General features: G+C 54.2%; 1 protein-coding gene across 3 annotated transcripts in view; it reads right to left on the bottom strand.

Moving 5' to 3' along the window:
- The window catches only part of ATP9B (ATPase phospholipid transporting 9B), a 120,084-nt gene that overhangs the window by 14,429 nt on the left and 78,068 nt on the right, over positions 1–27,587 (bottom strand). For 2 of the 3 annotated variants that reach the window (XM_078875795.1, XM_078875798.1), the window contains 8 exons: positions 23,536–23,680; positions 23,207–23,271; positions 22,837–22,992; positions 19,201–19,265; positions 17,997–18,105; positions 16,118–16,175; positions 11,512–11,715; positions 7,989–8,021 (listed from right to left, as the gene is read on the bottom strand). In XM_078875795.1, the coding sequence (XP_078731921.1) occupies positions 7,989–8,021; positions 11,512–11,715; positions 16,118–16,175; positions 17,997–18,105; positions 19,201–19,265; positions 22,837–22,992; positions 23,207–23,271; positions 23,536–23,680 (835 nt within the window). The remainder of the gene's footprint in view (positions 1–7,988; positions 8,022–11,511; positions 11,716–16,117; positions 16,176–17,996; positions 18,106–19,200; positions 19,266–22,836; positions 22,993–23,206; positions 23,272–23,535; positions 23,681–27,587) is intronic. The other variant, XM_078875797.1, reaches the window with a different exon arrangement.

The following is a 27,587-nucleotide window of genomic DNA, read 5'->3' as shown; positions in this document are numbered from 1 at the left end:
TGCGTGCTGTGCGCGTGCTGTGTGCATGCTGTGTGCGTGCTGTGCGCATGGTGTGTGCGTGCTGTGTGCGTGCTGTGTGCGTGCTGTGCGCGTGCTGTGCGCGTGCTGTGCGCGTGCTGTGCGCGTGCTGTGCGCGTGCTGTGCGTGTGCTGTGTGTGTGCTGTGCGCATGGTGCGTGCTGTGTGCGTGCTGTGCGCGTGCTGTGCGCGTGCTGTGCGCGTGCTGTGCGCGTGCTGTGTGCGTGCTGTGTGCGTGCTGTGTGTGTGCTGTGCGCATGGTGTGTGCTGTGTGCGTGCTGTGCGCGTGCTGTGTGCGTGCTGTGTGCGCGTGCTGTGCGCATGGTGTGTGCTGTGTGCGTGCTGTGTGCGTGCTGTGCGTGTGCTGTGCGTGCTGTGTGCGTGCTGTGCGTGTGCTGTGTGCTGTGCGCATGGTGTGTGCTGTGTGCGTGCTGTGTGCGTGCTGTGCGCGTGCTGTGTGCGTGCTGTGTGTGTGCTGTGTGCGTGCTGTGCGCGTGCTGTGCGCATGGTGTGTGCTGTGCGTGTGCTGTGTGCGTGCTGTGCGCATGGTGTGTGCTGTGCGTGTGCTGTGTGCGTGCTGTGCGTGTGCTGTGTGCGTGCTGTGCGCATGGTGTGTGCTGTGCGTGTGCTGTGCGCATGGTGTGTGCTGTGCGTGTGCTGTGTGCGTGCTGTGCGCATGGTGTGTGCTGTGCGTGTGCTGTGTGCGTGCTGTGCGCATGGTGTGTGCTGTGCGTGTGCTGTGTGCGTGTGCTGTGTGTGTGCTGTGTGCGTGCTGTGTGCGTGCTGTGCGTGTGCTGTGTGCGTGCTGTGTGTGTGCTGTGTGCGTGCTGTGCGTGTGCTGTGTGCGTGCTGTGCGTGTGCTGTGTGCGTGCTGTGCGCGTGCTGTGCGCGTGCTGTGTGCGTGCTGTGCGCGTGCTGTGTGCGTGCTGTGCGTGTGCTGTGTGTGTGCTGTGCGCATGGTGTGTGCTGTGCGCGTGTGCTGTGTGCGTGCTGTGTGCGTGTGCTGTGTGCGTGCTGTGTGCGTGCTGTGTGCGTGCTGAGCGCATGGTGTGTGCTGTGTGCGTGCTGTGCGCGTGCTGTGCGCATGGTGTGTGCTGTGTGCGTGCTGTGTGCGTGCTGTGCGCATGGTGCGTGCTGTGCGCGCGCTGTGTGCGTGCTGTGTGCGTGCTGTGTGCGTGCTGTGTGCGTGCTGTGTGCGTTACTGCCCCGCACTGCCGCCGTGCCGACGGAGGCTCGCAGGCCGCGACGCGCCCGCCAGGACGGCGCGTCGCGCTCGCTCGCCAGTCACCACCTCGGCACGGCGGCAGCGCGAAGAGAGGCCGCACGCGGCACCGCACACAGTCGTTTGCCCTGGCATTTGACTTTGTGAAACCAGTTGGCAGCAGCTGCTACAGATGCCGCGGTATTTATCTGCTGGGTTATTTATTTATTTCCCAGTTGGCCATTATCCGCCAGAATCGCCACACAAATGCGTTACCCTGGAAACGGTCACGCGTCTCCATGGCGACTGCACTGGGCCGGCGAGGCACCAATGCCCCCCCCCTCCCCCGCCTTGCCTGAGCACTCCATGCAGGTCTCCATGCAACCCGGCCCCCCGCGATGCCACTATCCTAGTTGGGATCGATCCTACGATCGATCCCATGTACCAAGCAATCCTATTTGGTTCTTAAGGATGGAATCGTGAGAATCGTAAGAATCATTCACAAAGGTAGCATGCAGCACACGGCAAGGTGAGCGCATTGCATGCACACGGCAACGGTCATGCACACGGCAACGGTCATGCACACGGCAACGTCATGCACACGGCAACGTCATGCACACGGCAACGTCATGCACACGGCAACGTCATGCACACGGCAACGTCATGCACACGGCAACGTCATGCACACGGCAACGTCATGCACACGGCAACGTCATGCACACGGCAACATGCAGGATGCTCCAAGGCAATCGCGTGCGCACACACCCAAGCGCGCTCTTTCCTTAACCCCCTGCTGTAAATCATGATGATTACATTCGTTTCATCAGCGCGTGCTCTGCTCAATATGACAGACAACCGCAGGTAATCATGCGACAAATGCTGCTACAATTTTGTCGGTCTTCAACACTGGCGAAAAAGACGCTGCCTTCAATTAACTCTGATCTGCCGCTCAAATGAGGAGCATACGTAGCATCACTAGCCTGGTACCTGTGTCTCAGTGTCACACACATCATCACTAGCTTGCTACTTCTATCCCAGTGGCAAGCAAAGATTATGCTATAAATTTCCCTTTGCTCTTTGCACACTTACAACTCTTCAGAGCTGGAAAAGCTCGCTTCACATCCACTGCACAGGAATTTGACGAATCTACGATTTGGCAGCAGTAAAGTAAAAAAGAGATAATTGTTGGGGTGTGCAGACAATAGGCCGAGCGACTGGCGCCCTTGGCAGGCTGACAGGCCGTTCCCTCCTCGGGCACCCGGCCGCCTCGTGTACCTTCAACACGCACGGCACACGGCCGGCTCTCGCACGATTCGGCCCGTGACATTTAGAGAGAGAGCCCAGGCTGTTCCGAGCGGCTGCCTACGCGGGCGGCCACCGCGCACGCTCGACAAGCCCGTGACTTTGTTTCCACCAGCGTTTTAAATGTCACTGCCTCTCTTGTCGCCGCTCCACGGACCCCACACTCAAAGTTCTCCCACACACGGGCCGGACGGACACCCTCCTCCGCCAGCTTCACGTTCAACAGAACGGAGCCCTCGTGACGGACAAACGCGATTTGTGCAACCGCCGTTGCTCGCGGGCACAGAGACAGGAAGTGGGGTCGCGTAGGACCGGCGCTCCCCAAGCTTCTCCAGCGCCACGCGTCGCGCACGGAGTGCCGGGCCGTGCCTCCACGGTGCGGCCCAGCTCTCCGCGGCGCCGACCGCCGCTCTCAGCTGCTGCCCCGTCGCTGCGCCGCAGCGAGAAGGCAGCCGCCTCGTGCTCGGTTGTCCCCTCGTCTTTTAACTCTCTTCGGGATCTCGGTGTCGTCGGTATCGTTTGGATTGTCAGCGCAGTAGAGAGGTACAGGTGGTGCATCTGCCAGTCGTCCTGGTCAGTCAATCCATGGCACCTGCAGGGTCTGTCCCGTGACCTCCTGTCAGCAGCGAGCTTCAACACTGCACGTGGCCTTAAAGTGCACGTAGCCTGGCACAAGCGCTGTGGTGACGTCACTGCTGCTTAGTGGCGGTTTTTGTTGTCTGTATTGTGTGGTAAGATGTTTTTTGAGATTATAAGGCATCATTTAATATCAAACACATCGACACATATTTATATATTTTGCCTTCATTGACAGTAAATGGATATTTGCATTTTGGAATATTTCACAACTAAAATATTTCGTGAGATTCGTGACCTAGGAGGGTGGGATTTATGACGATGTCATCTCTGCATCTGATCGATTTCCCCTGATTTGTGGACATGAGCAATTTGGAAGGCAACACTCGTGCCTCACAGCAAGGGTCAGAGTTCGATTTCCACCCCGAGTGCGTTGCTCTCTGTGTGGAGTGTGTACACACTCTCTCCCCTTATTCTGCATCGGTTTCCTTTGGGTTCTCCAGTTTTCTTCCATGGCTAAAAAAAACCCCAACAAACAATGTACCTGGTATTGGCCAAACTTCCGAGTTCACAAAAATTAACCTGCACGATACCCAATTGCACACGGCAACTTTGCCGCTGGACCCTCCTGAATAGGAGTCTTGATACTCGGCGATGCTTTCCGGGGTAAAACGAGAATTACAATAAACAGCTCAAATTCTGGAGTCAGCCTGTCAGAAACCTTCCCTCTCACGATACTGCCTCCGCAGCTGTCGAACGCAGCAGCAGCAGCCGTAGCGACGTGGTGCTGCTGCCCTCTGCTGTCACCAACCGTGGCGAACAACACGCCGCATGGGATTGTCGCGGCCGCGCCGCGTCGCTTTCGGGTCGTCCGGCGTTCCGATCGACGTTCGAGAGTTCGGAAGAAACTCCCGGGGCGCGCGGACCGCAACGGCGAGGGCGACGCTGATCGGCCGCACGGAGCGACCCCGAAGGACGCCGGGCGGAGAGCGACCGGCCGCCCTTCGCACGCCGTTTGCGAGGAGATCGCCAACATCCAGCAGTGTGCGGCGGACCGTCGGCACACACCGCGGTTCGTTTGACTTACGGTCACGGGACTTAATGAGGAATCACGCAAACAAGAGCACCGCAGGTTCCTTCCGACTCGGCGCACTGGCGCTCAGGGCACAGCGCACTGGCGCGCCGGAGCGCTCGAGAGGTTGGGCAGCGAGCAGCCGTGGGGTGGCCCACGTCGTCTAGCCAAGGCGGTCAAGACGGTTATTGAGGGCGCACAGCGCAAGACCTGCCTGCCCCCCCTTCCCCCACCGTACTCTCAAACACTCCTTTTCTATTTGCACATTCGAACCATGCCAGCAAAGGACCGGCACGGCACGGGTGGTTTTCCACTGGCATATTAATGAGCGAGCACTCAAGACGACATGTGAATCTGGCTTGGGGGAGGGGGGCCGTGCTGGGGGCACGGGGGTAATGACGGTAGGTTTTTACCCTTTTAACTGGTACAAAACTGACACCTTTATTCAAGGCATCATGTTTGCAATGACCACAACACAAGTAGTCAACAAAGCAAACAAAAAGAAGCAACTCTGATAAGGATAATAATATGCACTGTCCTTGAAGTTGATTGGCCCACACCCGAGACGGCTTTCTTTAGAGCCAAGTCCCCATTGGTGTAGGGCCAGATGACGCCAGAAGGCGTACAACTCAAAAACATTGCAATATCAGAGTATTGAGAGTTCGGGGTAAACATTTACACTATGAGATCTCTTTTACCAGTGGCAAAATATAATGGTAGGTTTTTACCCTTTTAACTGGTACAAAACTGACACCTTTATTCAAGGCATCATGTTTGCAATGACCACAACACAAGTAGTCAACAAAGCAAACAAAAAGAAGCAACTCTGATAAGGATAATAATATGCACTGTCCTTGAAGTTGATTGGCCCACACCCGAGACGGCTTTCTTTAGAGCCAAGTCCCCATTGGTGTAGGGCCAGATGACGCCAGAAGGCGTACAACTCAAAAACATTGCAATATCAGAGTATTGAGAGTTCGGGGTAAACATTTACACTATGAGATCTCTTTTACCAGTGGCAAAATATAATGGTAGGTTTTTACCCTTTTAACTGGTACAAAACTGACACCTTTATTCAAGGCATCATGTTTGCAATGACCAGAACACAAGTAGTCAACAAAGCAAACAAAAAGAAGCAACTCTGATAAGGATAATAATATGCACTGTCCTTGAAGTTGATTGGCCCACACCCGAGACGGCTTTCTTTAGAGCCAAGTCCCCATTGGTGTAGGGCCAGATGACGCCAGAAGGCGTACAACTCAAAAACATTGCAATATCAGAGTATTGAGAGTTCGGGGTAAACATTTACACTATGAGATCTCTTTTACCAGTGGCAAAATATAATGGTAGGTTTTTACCCTTTTAACTGGTACAAAACTGACACCTTTATTCAAGGCATCATGTTTGCAATGACCACAACACAAGTAGTCAACAAAGCAAACAAAAAGAAGCAACTCTGATAAGGATAATAATATGCACTGTCCTTGAAGTTGATTGGCCCACACCCGAGACGGCTTTCTTTAGAGCCAAGTCCCCATTGGTGTAGGGCCAGATGACGCCAGAAGGCGTACAACTCAAAAACATTGCAATATCAGAGTATTGAGAGTTCGGGGTAAACATTTACACTATGAGATCTCTTTTACCAGTGGCAAAATATAATGGTAGGTTTTTACCCTTTTAACTGGTACAAAACTGACACCTTTATTCAAGGCATCATGTTTGCAATGACCACAACACAAGTAGTCAACAAAGCAAACAAAAAGAATCAACTTCAAGGACAGTGCATATTATTATCCTTATCAGAGTTGCTTCTTTTTGTTTGCTTTGTTGACTACTTGTGTTGTGGTCATTGCAAACATGATGCCTTGAATAAAGGTGTCAGTTTTGTACCAGTTAAAAGGGTAAAAACCTACCATTATATTTTGCCACTGGTAAAAGAGATCTCATAGTGTAAATGTTTACCCCGAACTCTCAATACTCTGATATTGCAATGTTTTTGAGTTGTACGCCTTCTGGCGTCATCTGGCCCTACACCAATGGGGACTTGGCTCTAAAGAAAGCCGTCTCGGGTGTGGGCCAATCAACTTCAAGGACAGTGCATATTATTATCCTTATCAGAGTTGCTTCTTTTTGTTTGCTTTGTTGACTACTTGTGTTGTGGTCATTGCAAACATGATGCCTTGAATAAAGGTGTCAGTTTTGTACCAGTTAAAAGGGTAAAAACCTACCATTATATTTTGCCACTGGTAAAAGAGATCTCATAGTGTAAATGTTTACCCCGAACTCTCAATACTCTGATATTGCAATGTTTTTGAGTTGTACGCCTTCTGGCGTCATCTGGCCCTACACCAATGGGGACTTGGCTCTAAAGAAAGCCGTCTCGGGTGTGGGCCAATCAACTTCAAGGACAGTGCATATTATTATCCTTATCAGAGTTGCTTCTTTTTGTTTGCTTTGTTGACTACTTGTGTTGTGGTCATTGCAAACATGATGCCTTGAATAAAGGTGTCAGTTTTGTACCAGTTAAAAGGGTAAAAACCTACCATTATATTTTGCCACTGGTAAAAGAGATCTCATAGTGTAAATGTTTACCCCGAACTCTCAATACTCTGATATTGCAATGTTTTTGAGTTGTACGCCTTCTGGCGTCATCTGGCCCTACACCAATGGGGACTTGGCTCTAAAGAAAGCCGTCTCGGGTGTGGGCCAATCAACTTCAAGGACAGTGCATATTATTATCCTTATCAGAGTTGCTTCTTTTTGTTTGCTTTGTTGACTACTTGTGTTGTGGTCATTGCAAACATGATGCCTTGAATAAAGGTGTCAGTTTTGTACCAGTTAAAAGGGTAAAAACCTACCATTATATTTTGCCACTGGTAAAAGAGATCTCATAGTGTAAATGTTTACCCCGAACTCTCAATACTCTGATATTGCAATGTTTTTGAGTTGTACGCCTTCTGGCGTCATCTGGCCCTACACCAATGGGGACTTGGCTCTAAAGAAAGCCGTCTCGGGTGTGGACCAATCAACTTCAAGGACAGTGCATATTATTATCCTTATCAGAGTTGCTTCTTTTTGTTTGCTTTGTTGACTACTTGTGTTGTGGTCATTGCAAACATGATGCCTTGAATAAAGGTGTCAGTTTTGTACCAGTTAAAAGGGTAAAAACCTACCATTATATTTTGCCACTGGTAAAAGAGATCTCATAGTGTAAATGTTTACCCCGAACTCTCAATACTCTGATATTGCAATGTTTTTGAGTTGTACGCCTTCTGGCGTCATCTGGCCCTACACCAATGGGGACTTGGCTCTAAAGAAAGCCGTCTCGGGTGTGGGCCAATCAACTTCAAGGACAGTGCATATTATTATCCTTATCAGAGTTGCTTCTTTTTGTTTGCTTTGTTGACTACTTGTGTTGTGGTCATTGCAAACATGATGCCTTGAATAAAGGTGTCAGTTTTGTACCAGTTAAAAGGGTAAAAACCTACCATTATATTTTGCCACTGGTAAAAGAGATCTCATAGTGGGGGTAATGACGTCGCTCCGCACCACAAAGGCACGACGCCATCACATTGTCTAACGGTGCCGCTCGCGCAGCGGAAATAAACTCGTGCCTCCTGACCCGTGCTGGGCCAGCGTGGATTCGCAGGTGGAAAAAAGGTATGTCCCCACCCCCCCCCTCTCCTCCCCCCCCCATCTGTGATGCCACAGCGCTCGGCACAGCGCTCGGTGCGGCTGGGTGGCCGTCTCGTCGCTACGAACACCGCGGGTAAACTCCCGGGGCGAGGGGCGCGCGCCGCATGCACGGGGGAGGCCTCACCTATGAAGGTGCCCATGGAGATCCTGCCTATCCCTGCGCGGGCAGGCGGGGGAGACAAGAGGCACACGGGGAGGAAGGGAGGGGCGGAGGAGCGACACAGGCATCCACACAAGAGACAGGGAGAGGTTAGAGACACGGCGGCGAGGTTAGAGGCACGGCGGCGAGGTTAGAGGCGAGGTGGGGCAGGGTCGCGGGGTCGCACGGAGGCACGGGGAGGGCGGCGCAATGGGCTCTGTGTCGTCGGGCTCGTCGATTGGCGACACGGCGGAGGCACGGCAACGCGGGGGGGTTGTGCCGGGAAGGGCTGTGACCTGCCGCGTACGCGGGTGGCGCCGTCGGTTTACTTTGAGCGCTTTCTCCAGAACGACCGAAATTGTGCTGCCAACGTTCAGTGGCGGAGCGAGCCGTGTCAACGATCATTCCGGATTCCACCGCAGACAGCAGAGCAACATGACGCACTGTGGGAGACACGCAAGGAACATCAAAGGGGCTGCTCGTCATATCCCTCAAAGGTCCTTCGTACGCGGCCACCACGAGCCTGCACGCTCGAAGCTTTGCCGTGCCCGGTGCCCTTCTGTCCAATGGAGCCTTTGGAGCTGGGCTTGGATCCATTCAGTGTGCAAGCAACGCCTCACCCGAATGTTTTGGTGTGGTTATTTAGCCGGCACTGGTCACCTTGTCGAGACTACAGAACTCACTGCACCTGACAAAACATAAACCTGCTCAAAATCCCAAATCCCCGCGTACAAATCAGGGATTCCCGCCCAGGCAGTCGAGCGGCGCCAACTCGGCGCATCCGGCACTGGGCAGCCGCCCACGGCCGCCCAGCCGCGGCCACCGCCACCGCCCGCAGTCGCGGAAACGGCGAGAAGGAGAGAGAGAGAGAGATGCCGCCCGTGCGGGCACACCGCGCCACCTACTGGCGGCGGATGTTGAAGACGCGCCGCGGTTGTCATCGTTTGCAAGAGCAAAACCGTCGTGGATATCGCCGCGTCCCAAATTTGCCGACGTAAAAATGTACCCACGGCAGGGGAGGGGGGGGGGAAGAGGTGGCGCAGCGTTTGGGGCATCACCAGCCCCAGCGGCCCGAGTTGGATTCCTGGCCGGAGCTCAAATCAGTGGCGAGCGATTTATGAAGTGATCCTGGCCTCCACCCCTTCAACCCTACTTCAAAGATGTAGATATTTATTCATTTATATTTAGATATTTATTTATCGCCAACTCTCCATTCACCAGCGCGGTGAATTATGGTCAAAACAACCCCCACGACCCGCACGGCATGGCGAGGCTCTCGTGTAGCAACAATTGAATCAACCTTCGAGGACCTCGAGGGGACAATGTCTCTCTCGCTCCATTCGCAAAAAAGGCAACGGCATCCGAATGAGATGAGACGCGGTTTCATCCCTGAAGCGAGCGGCGTCTGACCGCACGACGGTCACCACGCACGCACGGCGACACGACGCTCGCGAGCACGAGACAAACCTTTGCCAAGCCGCGCTGACCAGCGTGGTGAAGTACGGTCAAATGGCACCCCACGACCTGCGCGGCGTGGGCCGTACGCACGTTGAACTTCTGTCGCGAGGTAAGTAGCCAACCGCGCTAATCGGAGGTGCGGGATTGGCCGGCCCTCATCGAGCAGTGGGATGGCAAGAGGGCTGTACGCGTGTGCCGTGTACGTGCAGGAAACGTGGCGGACAATTCAGCACAAACAGCTCAGTGCAGGATTAGCTCCCTGATGCAGACTGGAGCGTTTGATGTCTCTGTGATGTATTAGGGTCAGGGTGCTTGTAAGTGTACTCAACCGTAAGGTCGTTCTTAACTAATTAACGTTACGTCATCATGCTTGGGTACATCCTTTTATGCCATCGGTACATTTTTAAACCATCGGCTGAACCAGCTGACAGCGCAGCCGTTTTCAATCCAGCAGTGGGTGAAGCGATGCGCAGTACTAATGCAGATTGACTGGAAGGAAAACAGAATGAGGATCTTTATTCGTACTGGAGGAATCCGACGAGCTATCAAGCTCTTTTTCACAGATGTCCAGTAGAAACAAAACAGTCACACTTCCACAATGGGATACACCAGGACACTGCATATGCTTAATAAACTCATCTGAGGCCTGAAGGGCAATGTGGGTAGTTCCCATCATGCCGAAGGGGGCCGCCAAAAGCATTTCAAATGCAAATGTAACCAGAGCGGCCAATGGCGACCAGGCTTCGAACATGAAGCCCACTGCCAATTAGAAGTGCTATCTCAGGTTGGCACAAAGGGAGTTCATCAACTCAGGCCTCTCAGCTGTGCTGGCGCAGTGTCGTGATGTGGCTGTGATGAGCGCCACAAGTGAGTCGGTCACATTTGCTCAAATTCATGTTGTCGATGGTGACGTGCGACAAGAGGCGCACAATGCACTTGTTCAGGGGCCGCTGGGGGCTTTTGCACAATGCGCAGGTGCCGTGTGCTCTGCGCGCGTCGTTGGAAACTCGTGCCGCCGATGCAAACGCTCGAGACGCGATGACAAACTCTCCACCGGGCTCCAACCTGATTAAACAAGGCACGATAACCGACCGATCAATCTGCCTCCTCTGTGCGATGCCGGCTGCAAGGGCAAGAAGACTGTGACAAGGATGGGACGGATGCTGCCGAGCCATGGGCAGCGCATGCAGTTCCAAAGACTGCCAGCAGCTGTCGCCACAAGACTGCAGAGTTAAGCTCGGCGAGCAAGGACCACTTACACCCCCCAACTCCACCATTCATCCACTCACGCCACATGCCCACATCCACTTCAAAGTGTAGTACCTCAAAAGCTTTCCTTGCCGGCCTGGGCCCAACCCTGGGGCCACCCAACATGGCCGTGTCTGTCCCCGTGCGCGACACGTAAACGAGACTTTGTGGCATCAGCCCCTCGTCTCCACGCCTGCTCCCCTCCCCACCCCCCACCGATGTTTGAGGGTTCTTCACCAGCTGCCCAGGCCCCTTTTTTACTGCGAGCCTTGCGGCGGTCCGTGCCTTTCCTCTAACCGAAGGTTGCTGACGAAAGGTCCAGAGCTATTGCCAAGCTAATCACTGGCGACAATGCAAATGGGCGGTAAGCTGTCGATATTTCAGTAAAACATCTGTTAACAGTAAACAGGTGGGCATACAGGTGAGTAATGAGTTTCAGAAGTCAGCTGTAGGGGATGTGAAGGACGAGGGGTAGCGGGTCGGCGTGGCAGGGTTTGGCAACGAAACAAGAGTTTGCCGGGGGAGACGACCAGTGGCGAGTCTGGCGGGCGCTCCGAGGTGGTGGCTATGATGACCGTGGGAAGGCCGGCGCGGGAGTGGGTGGAGGGGGGCGACAATGCATCAAGAGGCTTCGTCGGGGCACCGAGCACAGCAGGGCCGGCAGGAGAGGCAAAGGCGGCGACAAAGAGACGAGAGGGCCGAGGCCGCACGACGCAGCGAGCTCGAGATCCCAACGCTCGTCGGGGCCGACGGCTTGCACGGCGCGTCGCACGCACGCTCGCACGCACGCACGCACGCTCACCGAAGTACTCGTTGAGGAAGAGCAGCGAGGCGACGTAGAGGCCGAGGCTGAGGAACTCGGCGAGCACCATGAGCCAGTGCCAGGTGCGCACGGTCAGCGCCACCATGAGCAGCTCGGTGAGGATGAGCGACGTGAAGGTGATGGCCACGACGTGCACAAACTCGGCCTCGAACAGCAGCAGCGCCCCGTACATGATGATGCCACCTGGCGCCGGAACAACATCACAGAGCACGCTCGGTGAGGCACGCGGCGACCACTCGCTCGCGTCGTTTACCGCTAAACGCACGCACACAACCAACAAACAACCGTCAGCCGCACGTGAACGGCAGTGCGTTCGCTCTGTGTGAGTACGGAATGAACAATCGCGGCTGGCTGTCCACACAGTCCTGGACTCCTACCAACACGGAGGCAGATCTAGGAACTTCCCACGGTAAGGGGTGGTCCTGGAATTTGAAGTTTTTTTAACGAGACCCTGAAGCAACAACAAGACATACATTCAGCTTACTTCATCTGGTGAATATCAACAACGTACACATTTGTGCAGTCTCAAGGCAGGGGTAAACCACCCCCATCGTCCCCTCCACTGCCTCGTTTCCACGGCGCGTTAACCGTGTGCCACGCCACACCGCGTCCCTGCGCCACCCCCGAGCGAACGGTCAGCGCCCGGTGGTCTCGGCACGCGTGCCATGGGGGTCAGGGGCAGGACAGAGCCTCTTTCGTTCCCCGACCCGACGTGGCAAGGCAGGGGCCTACGTGGTTCTTGTCAAATGGTCCACGGGAATCAGAATATTTATTGATAATGGAGGAATCCGATGAGCTACAAATCTTTTTTTCACAGATGTCCAGCAGAGACTGCGCCCTCCTCAGCCGTGCAGACACGCAAGGGGGTCACACACTGCCTGCGGCTGGCTTGATGAGCAAGGCCGCGCGGCTGGGCCTGGCCGAATTAAGTGCTGAACCAAATCATCCGACGGGAATTTGATTTTACCCTGCCCTAAGATTTTGAACCGAGGATTCCAAGGGTTACTGGGCTTAATGCCATAACACGCGCACAATCATGAACCCTTGAGTCTCATTGCTGTGTATACACGCAGCCAGCGCTTTCCCTATCAGGCTCGAAAAAAAAACAATAATGGTGTTTTTTCGGGGAAAGACACGGGCGACCCTCAAGACAATTTTTGAGGTGCGTCTTGCATTGGGAGATTTGCCCAAATCCACGTTAAGTTTGATTACGTAAGGCCACGAGCGCGCAACTGAAGGTGTGTTGTTTGTGTGCCCGGCTTTAGTTACGGCCTTTAGCATCAATGATGCAGCTTCAGCTCAAACTCTGTCGCGTTCGTCGGGTGTGAAATGAGAGAAGCTGGAAAAACGATCGAGTGCATCGCAGTAATTAAGTGTTCCCTGATGGACACGCACGCACACACGCACACACACACGCACGTACAACCTCGCTCTCGTATTCCGCAGCACGACCACCGCAGTGTCGCGATGCGGCAGTCAAAAGGGAGGTTAAGGAATATATATTTTCAAAATTCAATTGAGCAAAAGTATTAAGCCCTTTTGTGTCGGATTTTTTTTATTTTTTTTGACACGAGCACAAAAAAGGGGATTCACGAGCCGAGCGCGGGAAACGTTGGGGAGGGAGGGGGGGGTCGCGTTTAGCGAGAAGGCGCGGGCGGTGCCGCCGGGCTCATTGTGTGTGGCCAGCGGGCTCCGTCCGTGTGAGTCATCCTTTACTGTCCACGCGCGCACACACAGTTATAAAATCCCACGAGCACCCTGCCTTGCTTAACCCTCTCTCGTCCAGGGCAGCGGCGTTCCACCGCCACGGTCGCTCCCCCCGTTTGACCACGAGCGCTCCGACCCGCGGTAGAGCCACGCAACGACGACCAATCGGAGCCGAGTTAACCGCGCAAGGTGCCCGTGGTTGTCGTCGCTCCGTCCCCGGCTGATAATTGCGCGCGAGCGACGATGACTCAAAAAGGGAATTGTCGGCAACCGCGACCACGTGCTGAATTGTCACGTTCAGCGATCGTGAAGCGAACCGCAGCCGGCGATGTGAATCGCCAACGCGTGAGCGTTGGTTTGCGCCGAACGAACCGTTGGGGATTTGCGAGAAATGCAGAAAAACAACCCGGGTCCGAGGCTGCCCATCGCATCGTGCTACGGCGTTGACTTGACGCCGTGCGTCTGGCTCCGAAGCTTCTCTCCGACAGCAGCGGCAGCAGCGGCAGCAGCGGCAGCAGCGGCAGCAGCGGCAGCAGCAGCAGCAGCGGCAGCAGCGGCAGCAGCAGCAGCAGCAGCGGCGGCAGCAGCAGCAGCAGCAACAAGCAAGCAGCAGCAGCAACAAGCAAGCAGCAGCAGCAGCAACAAGCAAGCAGCAGCAGCAAGCAGCAGCAACAAGCAAGCAGCAGCAGCAGCAGCTGGGTTAATCTTGGCAGGCGCAGAGGGTCGGGAAAGATTAATCGTCTTATCAGCAGATGGAGCACAACCGCTCTGGACCCCCTGCCCGTCCCTTCCGCCCCACGTCCTCCCAGTTATTGATTTTGTGATTGAGGGCCAAGGAGCGCAGAAGAGATACAGCAAGAAAATGATACGGGGGGGACGGAGAAGTGAGCTAGGATAGTTACAAATATGGAGATGTTATAAGGCTGTGAAGGACATAAAGGAGAGATATATGTACACATGCACGTGAAATTCTGCCTCTTGGAGATAAGAGCCTGAGCACAAAGACTGCTCCCTCCCTCCCTCCCCCCAGCAGCCACTGCTCCACGATGGTCTTGTATTCTGCTTTTATCAACTCCCATCGCTTCGAGCAGAGCTCCTAGCGCCCGGGTTAACCCCGCTGAACGCCGGTCGTGTCTCCAAACACGGCGAGAGACCGGGGGGGGTTCTTAGCGTCGCCGCCACGAGGGGCCAAGAATCTCGCCAGCAGCGCAATTGGCACGCCCGAGGAGTATGCACGTCGGCGGCTAAAAAACGAGGTTTAAATGCTTACCCATGCACGTTTACGCCCGGGAATTACGTCAAGATTATTTAGATTCTAAGCCATGGGTCGGCGCGTTGCAGAGTGACCCCGGAGCTAACATTTGCGTGAGCAAGTCGCTTCTGAAAAATAAGTTAATACCTCCGTGGGCTTTGCCTGGTAGGATGGGGATGGTTTAGTTGTATTATGTAAGTGTCTTGTATGGTTTGTTTACCTTTCTTGCACTTTGCACTCCTGTTGTGTTTTTGTATTAATTGTTGTTGAAACGTTTTTGACCCCTCGCCCCTTACTGGACATCTGTGAAACAGAGCTTCGTAGCTCATCGGATTCCCACAGAATGACGACAAATTCTCACTCTGACACACACGGATCGGCGCTAGACCTGCGCTAGCGCCGCGGCACGGTCGCTTTGCCGGTGTGCCACCTCCCCGTCTCCTGCGGCCACGGAGGCCGACCAGAGGAGGGCGCCACGACGCCACGCAAGGGGCCAAGGGAGGAGGATGGCGCGAGTGGCGAGGAGTAGCGGAGTGCGGGTGATCGGCCCAGTGGCGGAGTGGAGTGGGAGTGACTGATTTGGGAGTTGGGTAACATCAGGGCTCCACATGCAGCTGTCCAGCAGGGCGTGTGCACAGCAGCAGTACCAGCAGTAGCAGCAGTAGCAGCAGTAGCGGCAGCAGCAGCAGTAGCAGCAACAGCAGCGGCGGCAGCAGCGGTGGCACTTTCTGCAGTACCGCAGCCCTGGAACCCCACTCGGAGCGAGCCTATGAAGTGCTAGCTGGGGAAACTCCCCGTGGGGGTTAACAGCAATTAAAACAAAGATTCCTAAATTAAAACCGAACCTTCGAAGCCCACGACCCATGCACGACATCACGTCGTCGTCACACAGGAAAGACGTTGCTTACAGAAACCTACGCAGGCGATCGTTGAGCATCGGCGACTGCGCCGCAGTAACGGCACAACAATGCCCCACGCTCGAGAGAGCGGCGGCGCGGCGCGGGTTTTGACGTCCGCTCTGAACGACGACGAGGGCGGTTGATGGACGATGATTGAAGACGGCGATTTCCTGCGCGGGTTATCAGGTGGCGTCCGTTGCCCGTGAATCGAAGCCGTTAATCCCGAGTGAGAGTCCCAACTCGGCACGCAACGTTTCCTGGAGCAAGCGACCCATCGCCCCCGTTCGGGGTAGTTTATAGTTTTGTTTCCAAGAGACTCGTTATTTTATATTTTTACGCTTGTTTACCGCAGAAGAGAGACCCAAAACTTGATTTTAAGGAGGGTCCCGCCAAGTGTGATGCCAATTGAGTGATTTGTTGTGTAATTTTACAGCATTGGGACGTTTGGTCAATATCGGTTACATTGGGTTTTGTTTTCGCAATGGGGGAGAAAGCAGAGAAACCAAAGGAAATCCACGCAGAACGGGAGGGAGAACACACACATTCTATTCACTCGCGCGACATGCATACACTCACACTCTGCAGAGCATAAGCAGAACGTACAAACTCCACACAGGAAGGCGCCCGAGTCAGGAACCGAACCCAGGCGCTTCTTGCTGCGAGGCACCAGTGTTACCACCGCCACCCTGCCGCCCAAAGCTGTCGGGAAACGTTCGCCCCGGCTTACCCTGGTAAATGCTGATGAGCACCCAGATGAAGAAGGTTTTGAACGAGAGGGCCCGACCCTGCAAAACACAAAGAGTCAAAATAGGAATCGCATCGGGAGCGGAGCGGCATTCAAAATAGAAAAATCACTCCAATCCAATCGGCGAAATACTCCGTGCAGCTGTGGCGCCGAGCGACGGTAACGAGATGATCGCGGCGCTTTGATGCACGGCTGGATTTACATACGCGACGCTGATCGTACAACGTAATCAGCCAGCCACTCGGCACCGCACGATTGAGTGCAGTCAAAACCCAATACCCTGTAACGGAGCTCGTGAGATACCGATCTATAATTCATTGTGTGCTTTGCGCCAGGCTCATTTAATCATTCATTTAAGTAAGCATTCGACATCACGGTAAGCTGAAGCTGCTGCCCATATTAAACGCGACAGACGCCTCACTGAACATTCAGCCACTCGCCACACACACACATTTACACGCGCACACACATACCAACTGGTTCGCATACAAAAGCATAAACACATACTAGAAACAAAGACAAAGATCCCCTGTATAGCCTATAAACAGACTGTTGTAGCAAGTGCTGTTAACGAGCACCTATGAAGGCCGACACGGCACACGAGGGGGTGGGGTGGCCAGCACCACGCCTAGCCGCCTTTGTCTCCCCAGTGTTTACCCACCGCACCAGGTACTCATTTAAGGCTGAGTCGGCCTAGTGCTCGTACTAACACTTGTGCATTTCTGTGTGCGGGTAAACAGCCACTCTCTGGGTGAAGCTACGGCTGAGTTTGCGATCACAAGTACAGGGCTATCACAAATGCGTTTTGTTTCACAGACGAATATAGTCTGCCAGTAGGGAGCACTGCTGCTGTGTGCAATCCAAATTAAGTATTTCTGGGGTCCTTTGGACCATCACGCCGGCACACAATGGCCTACCCCCTTTCTAATGGCCAGCGACGCACAATTCCGTACGTATGTTGAACTTCTTTCGCACCGTACGTAGCCAACAATGCTGAACGGAGGCACATTACCACCCCACCCTCCAATATCGTCAGCTCAGCCAATCAGTCAACTCAGCAAACATCTATATTTGTAAACATATATATGTAGGTACACATGCATTCCTGTACATGCGGCTAATTGCCACGTTAGGCCATCCTCCTCGGTGCACTGCAGTCGCGAGTCGACGTGACGACACGACCACGGTGCGTGTCCACTTGGACTCGTCGTAACCGTGACGACGCGACCACGGCGCGTGCCACTTGGACTCATCGTGAGTAACCGTGACGACACGACCACGGTGCGTGTCCACTCGGACTCGTCGCGAGTAACCGTGACGACGCGACCACGGCGCGCGTCCACTCGGACTCGTCGCGAGTAACCGTGACGACACGACCACGGCGCGTGTCCACTCGGACTCGTCGCGAGTAACCGTGACGACACGACCACGGCGCGTGTCCACTCGGACTCGTCGCGAGTAACCGTGACGACACGACCACGGCGCGCGTCCACTCGGACTCGTCGTGAGTAACCATGACGACGCGACCACGGTGCGTGTCAACTCAGACTCGTCGCGAGTAACCGTGACGACGAGACCACGGTAGAGCAGGCGAGGGAGTTCGTATCTCGCCACCGCGAATGGCAGCCTCTCCTCCCCAACGACCACTCGGAATTCCACGTGGCCAGCAACATTGCCTCTTAATTTTGGAAACTAAATTTAAGAGGCAATGTTGCCTCTGTGGCGAGATGTTATCTACCTCGCTTGGTATACAGGAGGTCGTGAGGTTTGATCCCGATGCCGACCCACGACCTCCTGTATACCAGCTAACATCTCACTAAAATCTCACCACCGTGGCGCCCACAATCGGCAGCCCGCGCACCTTAGTGAGGTCCTTGTAGAGCTCCGGGTAGAGCAGCGCCGTCTCGGGCTTCACGTCCTGGTCCAGCACGAGCGAGAAGACGGGGAACATGGTGTAGACCGTGGCGTAGCTGCGGCGACACCACGCGGCGACACACGGCCACCACCGTCACCGCCGAGCCAGGCCACGCGGGTTCCGCTCACGTTGTTGTTATATCGTTATTGTTGTTGTTATATCATTATTGTTATATCATTATTGTTATATCATTATTGTTATCGTTATATCATTATTGTTACATCATTATTGTTATATCATTATTGTTATCGTTATATCATTATTGTTATCGTTATATCATTATTGTTATCGTTATATCATTATTGTTATATCGGTTTATCATTATTGTTATCATTCTGCTTAGTTTCCCCAGAAAAACCTCAGTGAATCTCGAGACTCGTTTTCAGGAGGGTCCTACCAAGCTATTCGCCGTGGGGGGAGGCTATGTTGCCATGAGTAATCGCGATTGAGTAGTTTGCAGGGCATTCTTTGTGGGGCAGTAAAGGAACCAGAGCAAATGCTTAACTGGCTTCACTCCTGTTCAGGCATCACCAGACTGGCGAGATCACGTCAGCCGCAGGAGTTTCACGCCTCTCGGAACGAAGCCGCCATCAACTCCTGCCAAACGCGCCCCTCCCCCCCTACGCCCAATCAGCTGAGAGTAAAATAACAATAAAATAGTTCTAGATTCAGTGAGTAACGACAGCAGACTCGTGTCCGAGATCAGACACTCACTGCCCATCGCCTTCCTCAGTGTGGCTGCTTGGACCTCTGCGGGCTTCTCATTGAGGCCTGTTGCTATGGAGAAGTTTTCTCAATCAGCCCTGAAGGATTCCCAATTGCTGCTCCAATCGCCACTCATCTTCACACCTTCAGCAGCTGGGATACCATTGGCAGCCGCCATGATGCTCAGATTCTGTGCTCCTAACCGCCAAGCCTTTAGACAATCCCTCGCGTAAATTCACAATTCTGCAGCCCACTCTACTCACGCCTTTCAAATCTTCAAACAAGTCGCATTTGGGTCCGCCCCACTTCTGGCACCACGTTCTAGATTCTAAGACGAACGCTTTACTAGGCGTAGAGAACCGCACCGGGAAAACGGAGCCATCGGTCGTCGCTGAGCGAGGTTGGCCCGGTGACTTGACCGGGGCGTGGGGGGGGGAGGACTCACCCAACCATGAGGAAGCCCTGGTAGAGAGCGACCGACGCGAAGTAGAACACCGAGGAGAACACGGCCTGGGGGACAGCACGACACACGCCGCCACGTCAGCACAAGAGCAGCACGCACGGCTGGCCGAGAGACGGCGAGACTTCGATAATAATTTGTTTTAGATAAGAGCGGACCTCCCTTCATGTCAGAGCGCTTTATGTATGTGTGTATGTTAAACTTATTTTGCACTGTCCATAGGCAACCGTGCTAATCGGAGGTGCGGGACGCGACAAACAATGTGCATCGCATCTCATCAACACATTTGATAGGGCACCCCCTCAGTGGCAGCTCTCCCTTTGCTGACAGAAGGTGACTCCGCACCTGGCTGACGGGCGGGCGCTAGTCTGCCAATAGGGGGCGATGATTGCTGCTCTGCGTGTCATGTCGATGGCGGTGCCATGTTTCACATTTCCGCAAAGTTCGGACCGCGACGCCGACACACATGTGAGTTGCGCCGCTCGTTGCGAACGACGCCACGGGCTCTCGAGCGTCGCTCGCAAAGCAGAACCTCGGCAACGAGCGGCCAACGCGCTGCCGCTGGGCCACGGCACCGTCCCGGCGGTCAACATGCACACCTCCGGTTAGTGCGGTTGGCTACGTACGGCACAAAACAAGTTCGACGTACATACAACATGATGATCGCACGTCGAACATTTTCAGTGTCGCTATGCTCCAATGGACATTGGTGATCCTTGAACCAGTGGCAGAAATTACACATTACCATGGCGGTGGCCAATTTATTCGCTGCGGATTCCTCGGAGAGTGGCACTCAGTTTATCGCCCCCCGGAGGGATTAGAGCAGCCGACCCCTGGCTGGGATTTGAACTGGAGATGTTCTGAGTGTGGGGTGAGTGCTCTAACCACAGGGTAAGTCCGCGTGTTCAGTGTTCACTCGTTATTCACGAACGTGCGATTATGGCTGTCCGCGAATCGCATCTCGAACTCTACACGACTGCATCCAGAGAGAGAGAAATTAAGTGATGAGAGATAAAGTGATGAGAGAGAATGTGATGACAGATAAAGCGATGAGATAAAGTGATGAGAGAGAAAGTGATGAGAGAGAATGTGATGACAGATAAAGTGATGACAGATAAAGTGATGAGAGAGAAAGTGATGAGAGAGAATGTGATGACAGATAAAGTGATGAGAGATAAAGTGATGAGAGATAAAGTGATGACAGATCAAGTGATGACAGATCAAGTGATTAGAGATAAAGTGATGAGAGAGAAAGTGATGAGAGAGAATGTGATGACAGATAAAGTGATGAGAGATAAAGTGATGAGAGCTAAAGTGATGAGAGAGAGCTGATTGATGTATTCACTTATTTAAGGTAATTAATAAAAAAATATTTGCGTAGGGCAATATCATTATCTGCGGAATGTGCTATTCACGAGAATATATCTCCGGAACGTATCCCTCGTGAATCGCAAGAGGCTGTACTCTACAGTTTGGGGTTCCCAATTGGGGGGGCGGGGGGGGCGGTGGGGGGTCAAAGGACCATTGGTGCGGGGGTCACGAAAGCCGAATGGCTACAGGAGGAAGAGACGCAGGGGGAGGGAGTGGCAAACGCCTGAAGAGTTCATTGTATACTGGAGGGTGTGGGGTGGAGGGGGTGGAGGGGGTAGAGGGGGTGGAGGGGGTACAGAGCGCACGCAGCGGCAGCTGGTGGGTCACATCTCGAGCCGCGCCCCCGTTGGCATCCCCTTTGGTGCCTCTGTTGGCGCCCCCGTTGGCACCCTCGACGTGATGAAGCGGAACAATATGGCGAGACATTCCCTCCCGCTTGTAGGGCCATTTATACGTGAGTAAGTATGTATGTTGAACTTCCTTCGCACCATACGTAGCGAATTGTGCAGCTAACGAAGGTGCGGGGGAAGGACCACAAACTTAACACAAAAATAAGTTCCTGAACGTTGTGCGCGGGCCCATTTTAAACACCGCAACTCGAGTGGGCTGCTTCGAGATTTTTTTGAAAGCTAATCATTATTTTATTGAACCAATGTCGCGTAATATTTGTAATCGTGAACCCAGAACCGACTCGGGCTTGGAGCCCGAGGTTCCCATCCGGTGCCCTCCCCTCTTGCCTCAGCCCAATGAGCTCGCTTGAACCCGGCTGGGCATCTGGCCTTACGACCCCCACCGTCATATGAAACTGCTATTTCACCTGACCTTTCACTTGACCTCACCCCGTTCTATGTCAGAGAGCGGCAGTGATGCCCAATGACCAGCTTCGCCACCGCCCCACCGCGCCACCGCGCTCCCCCCTCCGCCCCCGCCCCACGCTGGCACTCCTGGTGAGCGCAAGTCGCCGCGTGGGGCGCGCTAACTGAGCGAGCCCCTCTCGCGAACGCCCTCGGCACCGTTTAATTATTTGATCATAAATCATTCGGAGTTGGGAGCTGACGCTGACACACGGGCCCCCCCCCCAGTGGAAGCGGCAGCGGCTATGAGAAGCAAAGTGCCAGGCGACAAAAAGCTTCATCGAACGGCGATAAAATCCTGCCCGGGGCACCGGATGTGGTGCCTGCTGGCTGCACATGGACACTGGGCTCTTCGAGCGGAGATCCGCACACCGCCAAATCCAGCCGCCTCTGCCCCATACAGCCTGAGCGTCGCGGTGGCTCTGAATGTCACACTCCCAATTGTTTAGTCAAAGAATACCAGATCTTCTTGTTAGTGTTGCCGAGTAAACACTTTTAATTGTTTATATAAAAAAAATGGTCAAGTATATTGTTTATCTGCTATGTCTGGTTTACTGTGCGCGTGTGTCGTGTTCGTTTTGTCCTGGTATGAATGCACCTGGTTCATTCGGAGATCTCGATACTTGATGTTGGCGCTCTCGGCCAGCAACGGTGAGGGCTAGGTTTGAATCCAGGTAGCCACCCACCCACCCATAATAATCACACGTTTGGTTCTCAAGCGGAGCAAATGGGACAATCTCAGCCTTGTGACGAAATACTGGGCAAACGATCGTTATTAACTAAATTCACCTAGGGCAGCTCTGTAGGGTTTAATTTACAAGTGGATTACGTGAGCGACACAGAACACCGCTCTGGACACAACACGAGTACGTGCCGCACACGGACTCCAACCCCGTGCCCTCGCCGTCCGTCTCCTGGCACGACGCGATGATCCGCCGATGGAAGAAGTTGATAAATCGCGATCCTTTGCGTTCGTATTGGATAAAGAATAACGGATTACATTTGACGCCAGGGATGTTTTTTTTTTTAAACAATGGGCTGAGAGCCTTTGAACACCACGAGGTCCACTGCGTGAGAGCGACCCTGAGCACAGGAGTTCATCTCAACCGAGACGACCGCATGGCGGCGGCGGCGTGGAGCGGCACGGCCGCACGGGTGTGCCGTGACCAGTCACCGTGACCATCGTCACCGTCGTCACCGTCAACTCCGTCACCGTCGTCACTGTCAACTCCGTCAACTCCGTCACCATCAACTCCATGACCGTCGTCACCGTCGTCACCGCCGTCACCGTGACCTTCGCCTACGTGACAGTCGTCACCGTCGTTTCCATGACCGTCGTCATAGTGACGACGGTCTTTGTCGCCGTGGTCTCCGTGCCCACGACCGCGGCGCTCACCTGCATGGTGGAGATGATGAGCCCGCGGTGGATCACGAACTGGCTGAGCGCCGCCGAGCGCTTGTAGCTGTTGCGTCCGTGCACCATGAGCAGGCGGCCGATGTGCTTGAACTGAGTCACCGAGAAGTCGGCGGCCAGCGACGCCTGCTTGCCTTCCTGCATCGCCATTCGTGCACCGTCGCCATCCTCGTCAATAACACTACGGCCGTCCATCATCGCCGCGGAAATCCCGATCGTCAGTATCACCACCGTGCACCACAATCATCATCATCGCCGCCGCCGCCACCGCCACGATTACCCCGTCGTCATTAACGCCGTCACAGTACGAGGCCGTGAGGGGCGGGGAGGGAGGGAGGGGGGGGCACCGTACCTTGCCCACGATGCCAATGCCGCAGTCTGCGGCCTGGATCATGCTCACGTCATTGCCCCCATCGCCTGCGGGGTGTGGGGGTGCAGCGCATAGACACCAGCAGCTCCAGCACGACCCCGTGACTCCCGGTGAAAACAGACTGACGCCAATTACAGGGCACACATGCTAGCGATGATCTATTATTAGTGCGACGGTGGTTGTTATGAGCGTGGCAGTGGGTGGTAATAGTGTGGTTAGTGAGTTAGTGGTTACTATGTCCCATGTTGTCCCTGCACTTGTCCCCTCTCTCGATGCCCCCCACCCCCCCCCCTGCCACGCGGGGACCTCACCGATGGCGCACGTGCGCTTGCCCGTGTGCGTCTTCAGCAGCCGCACGATCTCCGCCTTCTGCGTGGGCGAGCAGCGGCAGCAAACCACGGCGGGGCACTGGCACGCCAGCTCCATGAACTCGTGCTCATAGAAGCGCAGGCACACCTGGGTGGGGGCACGGGGGGGGGGGGGATGTGGGGGGGGGGGTCACACGTCGCGTCAGCCGGGAGCGGCATGGGGGCACCGGGAACCGGCGAGCCGGCCACGGCGGCCGCGAGAGCCGGCGTCGAGCCCCCCGCCAGCGCGGCCGGGCAGCGGCTCGCCCAGCTGGGGGCCGAGTCGGTGCAGGAGAGGGCAGGGGGTCAAAGTCAACACGAATCCCCATGTCTCTACCAGACAGTACGGTAAACCCTCTCCATCCAGACAGTACGGTAAACTCTCTCTACCCAGACAGTACGGTAAACTCTCTCTATCAGACAGTACGGTAAACCCTCTCTACTAGACAGTACGGTAAACCCTCTCCACCCAGACAGTATGGTAAACTCTCTCTACCCAGACAGTACGGTAAACTCTATACCCAGACAGTACGGTAAACCCTCTCCACCCAGACAGTACGGTAAACCCTCTCCACCCAGACAGTACGGTAAACCCTCTCTACCAGACTGTATGGTAAACCCTCTCCACCCAGACAGTACGGTAAACCCTCTCTACTCAGACAATACGATAAACCCTCTCTACCAGACAGTACGGTAAACCCTCTCTACCCAGACAGTACGGTAAACCCTCTCTATCCAGACAGTACGGTAAACTCTCTCTACCCAGACAGTACGATAAACCCTCTCTACCAGACAGTACGGTAAACCCTCTACACCCAGACAGTACGGTAAACCCTCTTTACCCAGACAGTACGGTAAACTCTCTCTACCAGACAGTACGGTAAACTCTCTCTATCCAGACAGTACGGTAAACCCTCTCTACCAGACAGTACGATAAACTCTCTCTACCAGACAGTATGGTAAACCCTCTCTATCCAGACAGTACGGTAAACCCTCTCTACCCAGACAGTACAGTAAACCCTCTCTATCCAGACAGTACGGTAAACCCTCTCTACCCAGACAGTACGGTAAACTCTCTCTACCAGACAGCACGGTAAACTCTCTCTACCAGACAGTATGGTAAACCCTCTCTACCCAGACAGTACAGTAAACTCTCTCTACCAGACAGTACGGTAAACTCTCTCTACCAGACAGTACGGTAAACTCTCTCTACCAGACAGTACGGTAAACCCTCTCTACCCAGACTGTACGGTAAACCCTCTAATGCTCGTGAATGCAGAATTCGCGAGCATTAGAAGCCTCGCTCCAATGGGAGAAATGGGGTTACGTTCTTGGTACGAATGAACATAGCGGGGGGGGGAAATGGTAATTGTTTAATAAACGGCGACTACAATAAATAAATAATACATTGTGCAGAACAATATATATTTATTTTATTCCCTTTGATGATGATTTGACGAAGACGGAGGTGGTGGTGATGGTGAGGAATTCAAGAGGATGACTCCTCGGCTGACGCCGGTGTTTGATAACGACACCGCACAGCTGTTATCATGCTCGCACTCTGGGGAGCGCAAGCTGCAACACTTTCCATGACTGCATTCGCCATTCTTTTCTTTTGAATGGACCTCACAAATCAACTCGTTGATACCAAAACGTGTAAAACGAGTCGACTGTAGGTGCAAACAACGTAAAACTGCACAATAGTAAGTTCAGAGCGGGATTACTGTGAGACTGAGGACTAAGCGGGCGGCCGAGGGTGGCGTGCCTAATCTTCGCAGGCCGTTTAAAATGTAACAACATTCTGCGCGCACCTCCCCGGCGTCGGGGGTCTGACGCGACGTACACTCGTCAACACTCGAGTCTGGCGGGTCCTGAATAGGGAATTGGTATACTCTTAGTAAACTCGCGAATATGCAAAACCCTCGAATGCAGAACTCGCGCTTAGCGAGGATTTACTGTATGTCTCCCTTCATATATCTGTCCCTCCAGATAACAATTTTTTTTACATCACACATTGGACACTTGTTGCGGTGGGCGTCGCTCCTCTAACCTCCATTGTCGTTGGAGGGAAAATGCATCCAACTGACCAGCAGCGTCATTAACGAACACACTACACAGAAGGCGATCTTGAAACCGCTGGTACGAATGATCGGCAAGTCCAGTCCTTCTGAATCGCATGAGCCCATCTCTTCTCCAGCCCGTGTCATCTCTGTTTAGCCCCCTCTATCCGGCCAAACAGAAGATGCTCGGGTAAGCAGTGGCTGGGCATGCGGGCTACATGACCCTGCCAATGCAGCCTCGCCTACCGGAGGAGGTTACTGAACGAACTGTGTCCAGATTTTTCAGTCTGGTTAAATCCAGGATGCATCGTAGATGGGCCAGCTTAAAAATGTCAAGCCAGTAGAGGTGTTCATCAAAAGGCATTCGCGTTTTGTAAGCATAGGGCAGGGAGGGAATAACTGGCCGAGATAACCCAGCGCTCCATGTGGAGCGACAGACCAGGCAGCTTGCACACAGCGTTGCACAGCCGATGAGAAATAATCAGACTGATTTGGAGTGAGACCTCTGTTGTAAGTGGTAACCGAACTCAGGTTTCTGGATTTTTAGCAGTGTGCTAACAACTGCGCTACCACTCCCCTACATACAATCACAGAGACAGACACACACTGGAACACACAAACAGACATGCTAAGACAAAGTCAAAGATCCCCCGTATAGCCTTAGCATACTGTTGGGGCAAGTGCTGTAAGCGAGCACCTATGAAGGCCGGCACTGCACACGAGGGAGTGGGTGGCCAACACCACGCCCGGCCGCCTTTGTCTCCCCAGTGACGATGTTTACACACTGCACCAGGTATTCATTTGAGGCTGAGTCGACCTAGAGGAGGCCCAGGACCGGTTCAGATAATCGTCACCGGTGATGGCCGTGAGCGGGAATCGAACCCGGGTCGCCAGGTTCGTAGCGCAGCGCGCTAACCGCTACACACTACCGCTCCACACATACACACACACAGACATACACACACGCACAGACACACTCGCTCTCACAATAAAGAGAGAGTTCCAAATGTGTAGTGGGTGAGCAGGGTGATCGCCTTAATAGCGGAGCGGCACCGGGGGAGCGTGAGATAAGAGGGGGAGCAGCGGTGGCTGCGTCCCCGACGCTTGAGTGACGCTAATGAAGACGAATGCTCGTTGCTGGCCACCTCCAGAGGGACGACCTTTGGCTGAGCTTCACGCGACCTGTGACCCCTTCCCAAGGTGCCCGGGCCTGCGTTACCGCTGGGGCGTGGATATTCCAACACGCACGGCGGGTCGGCCTTTGTGTGCTCATACGTGTGGGCGCGGAGTACGCCCATCGATGTGCACACCGGTGCACGCACACGAGCCCGCGCGCGTTATCAAGTTTGTGAACGGGCACACACGAAGATCGCTTGTTGTGTACTCCAGAATGCTCGGGCTAGTACTGTTGGCGAGCACCTGTTAAGAGCAGGAGTGAGGGGAGGACCACACACGCGACCACCTCTGTCTCTCTACTACTGATGAACAAACTCCACCGTTTTAGAGGGAGTAGATCTCAGTAACACTCAGGTCAAGTTTCAGCTTCCAATTTCTAATGATGGCACGGCCCGGTCTGAAACCAGGTTTGCTGGGACTGAACCACTCCGGTGTTCGAACCACACAGACAAAACCAAAGATCCCCCATGTAGCCTTGCAGTGCTTGCAAGTGCTGTTAGCGAGCACCTATTAAGGCCAACACGGTACATGAGGAGGTGGGTGACCAGCACCACACCCCAGTGGCGATGTTTACACATTGTACGAGGTACTCATTTGAGGCTGAGTCGACCTGGGGGAGGAGGCTCAGGACCGGTTTTGAATGTTGGTCACCGATGTTGCCCGTGAAACGGAAATCGAACTGGAGTCGGCGGGTTCGTAGCGCAGCGCGCTCACCCCCACGCTACGGCTCCCCACACAGACTGCCTCACACTCGCACCACTCCGGCAGGGTTGTTTCAAC

This window comes from Lampetra fluviatilis, chromosome 42 (assembly GCF_964198595.1).
Source record: "Lampetra fluviatilis chromosome 42, kcLamFluv1.1, whole genome shotgun sequence".
NCBI classification, from domain to species: Eukaryota; Metazoa; Chordata; class Hyperoartia; order Petromyzontiformes; family Petromyzontidae; genus Lampetra; species Lampetra fluviatilis.
Note: the sequence above shows the minus strand (reverse complement) of the source record. Positions and strands in the feature narration are given on the sequence as shown.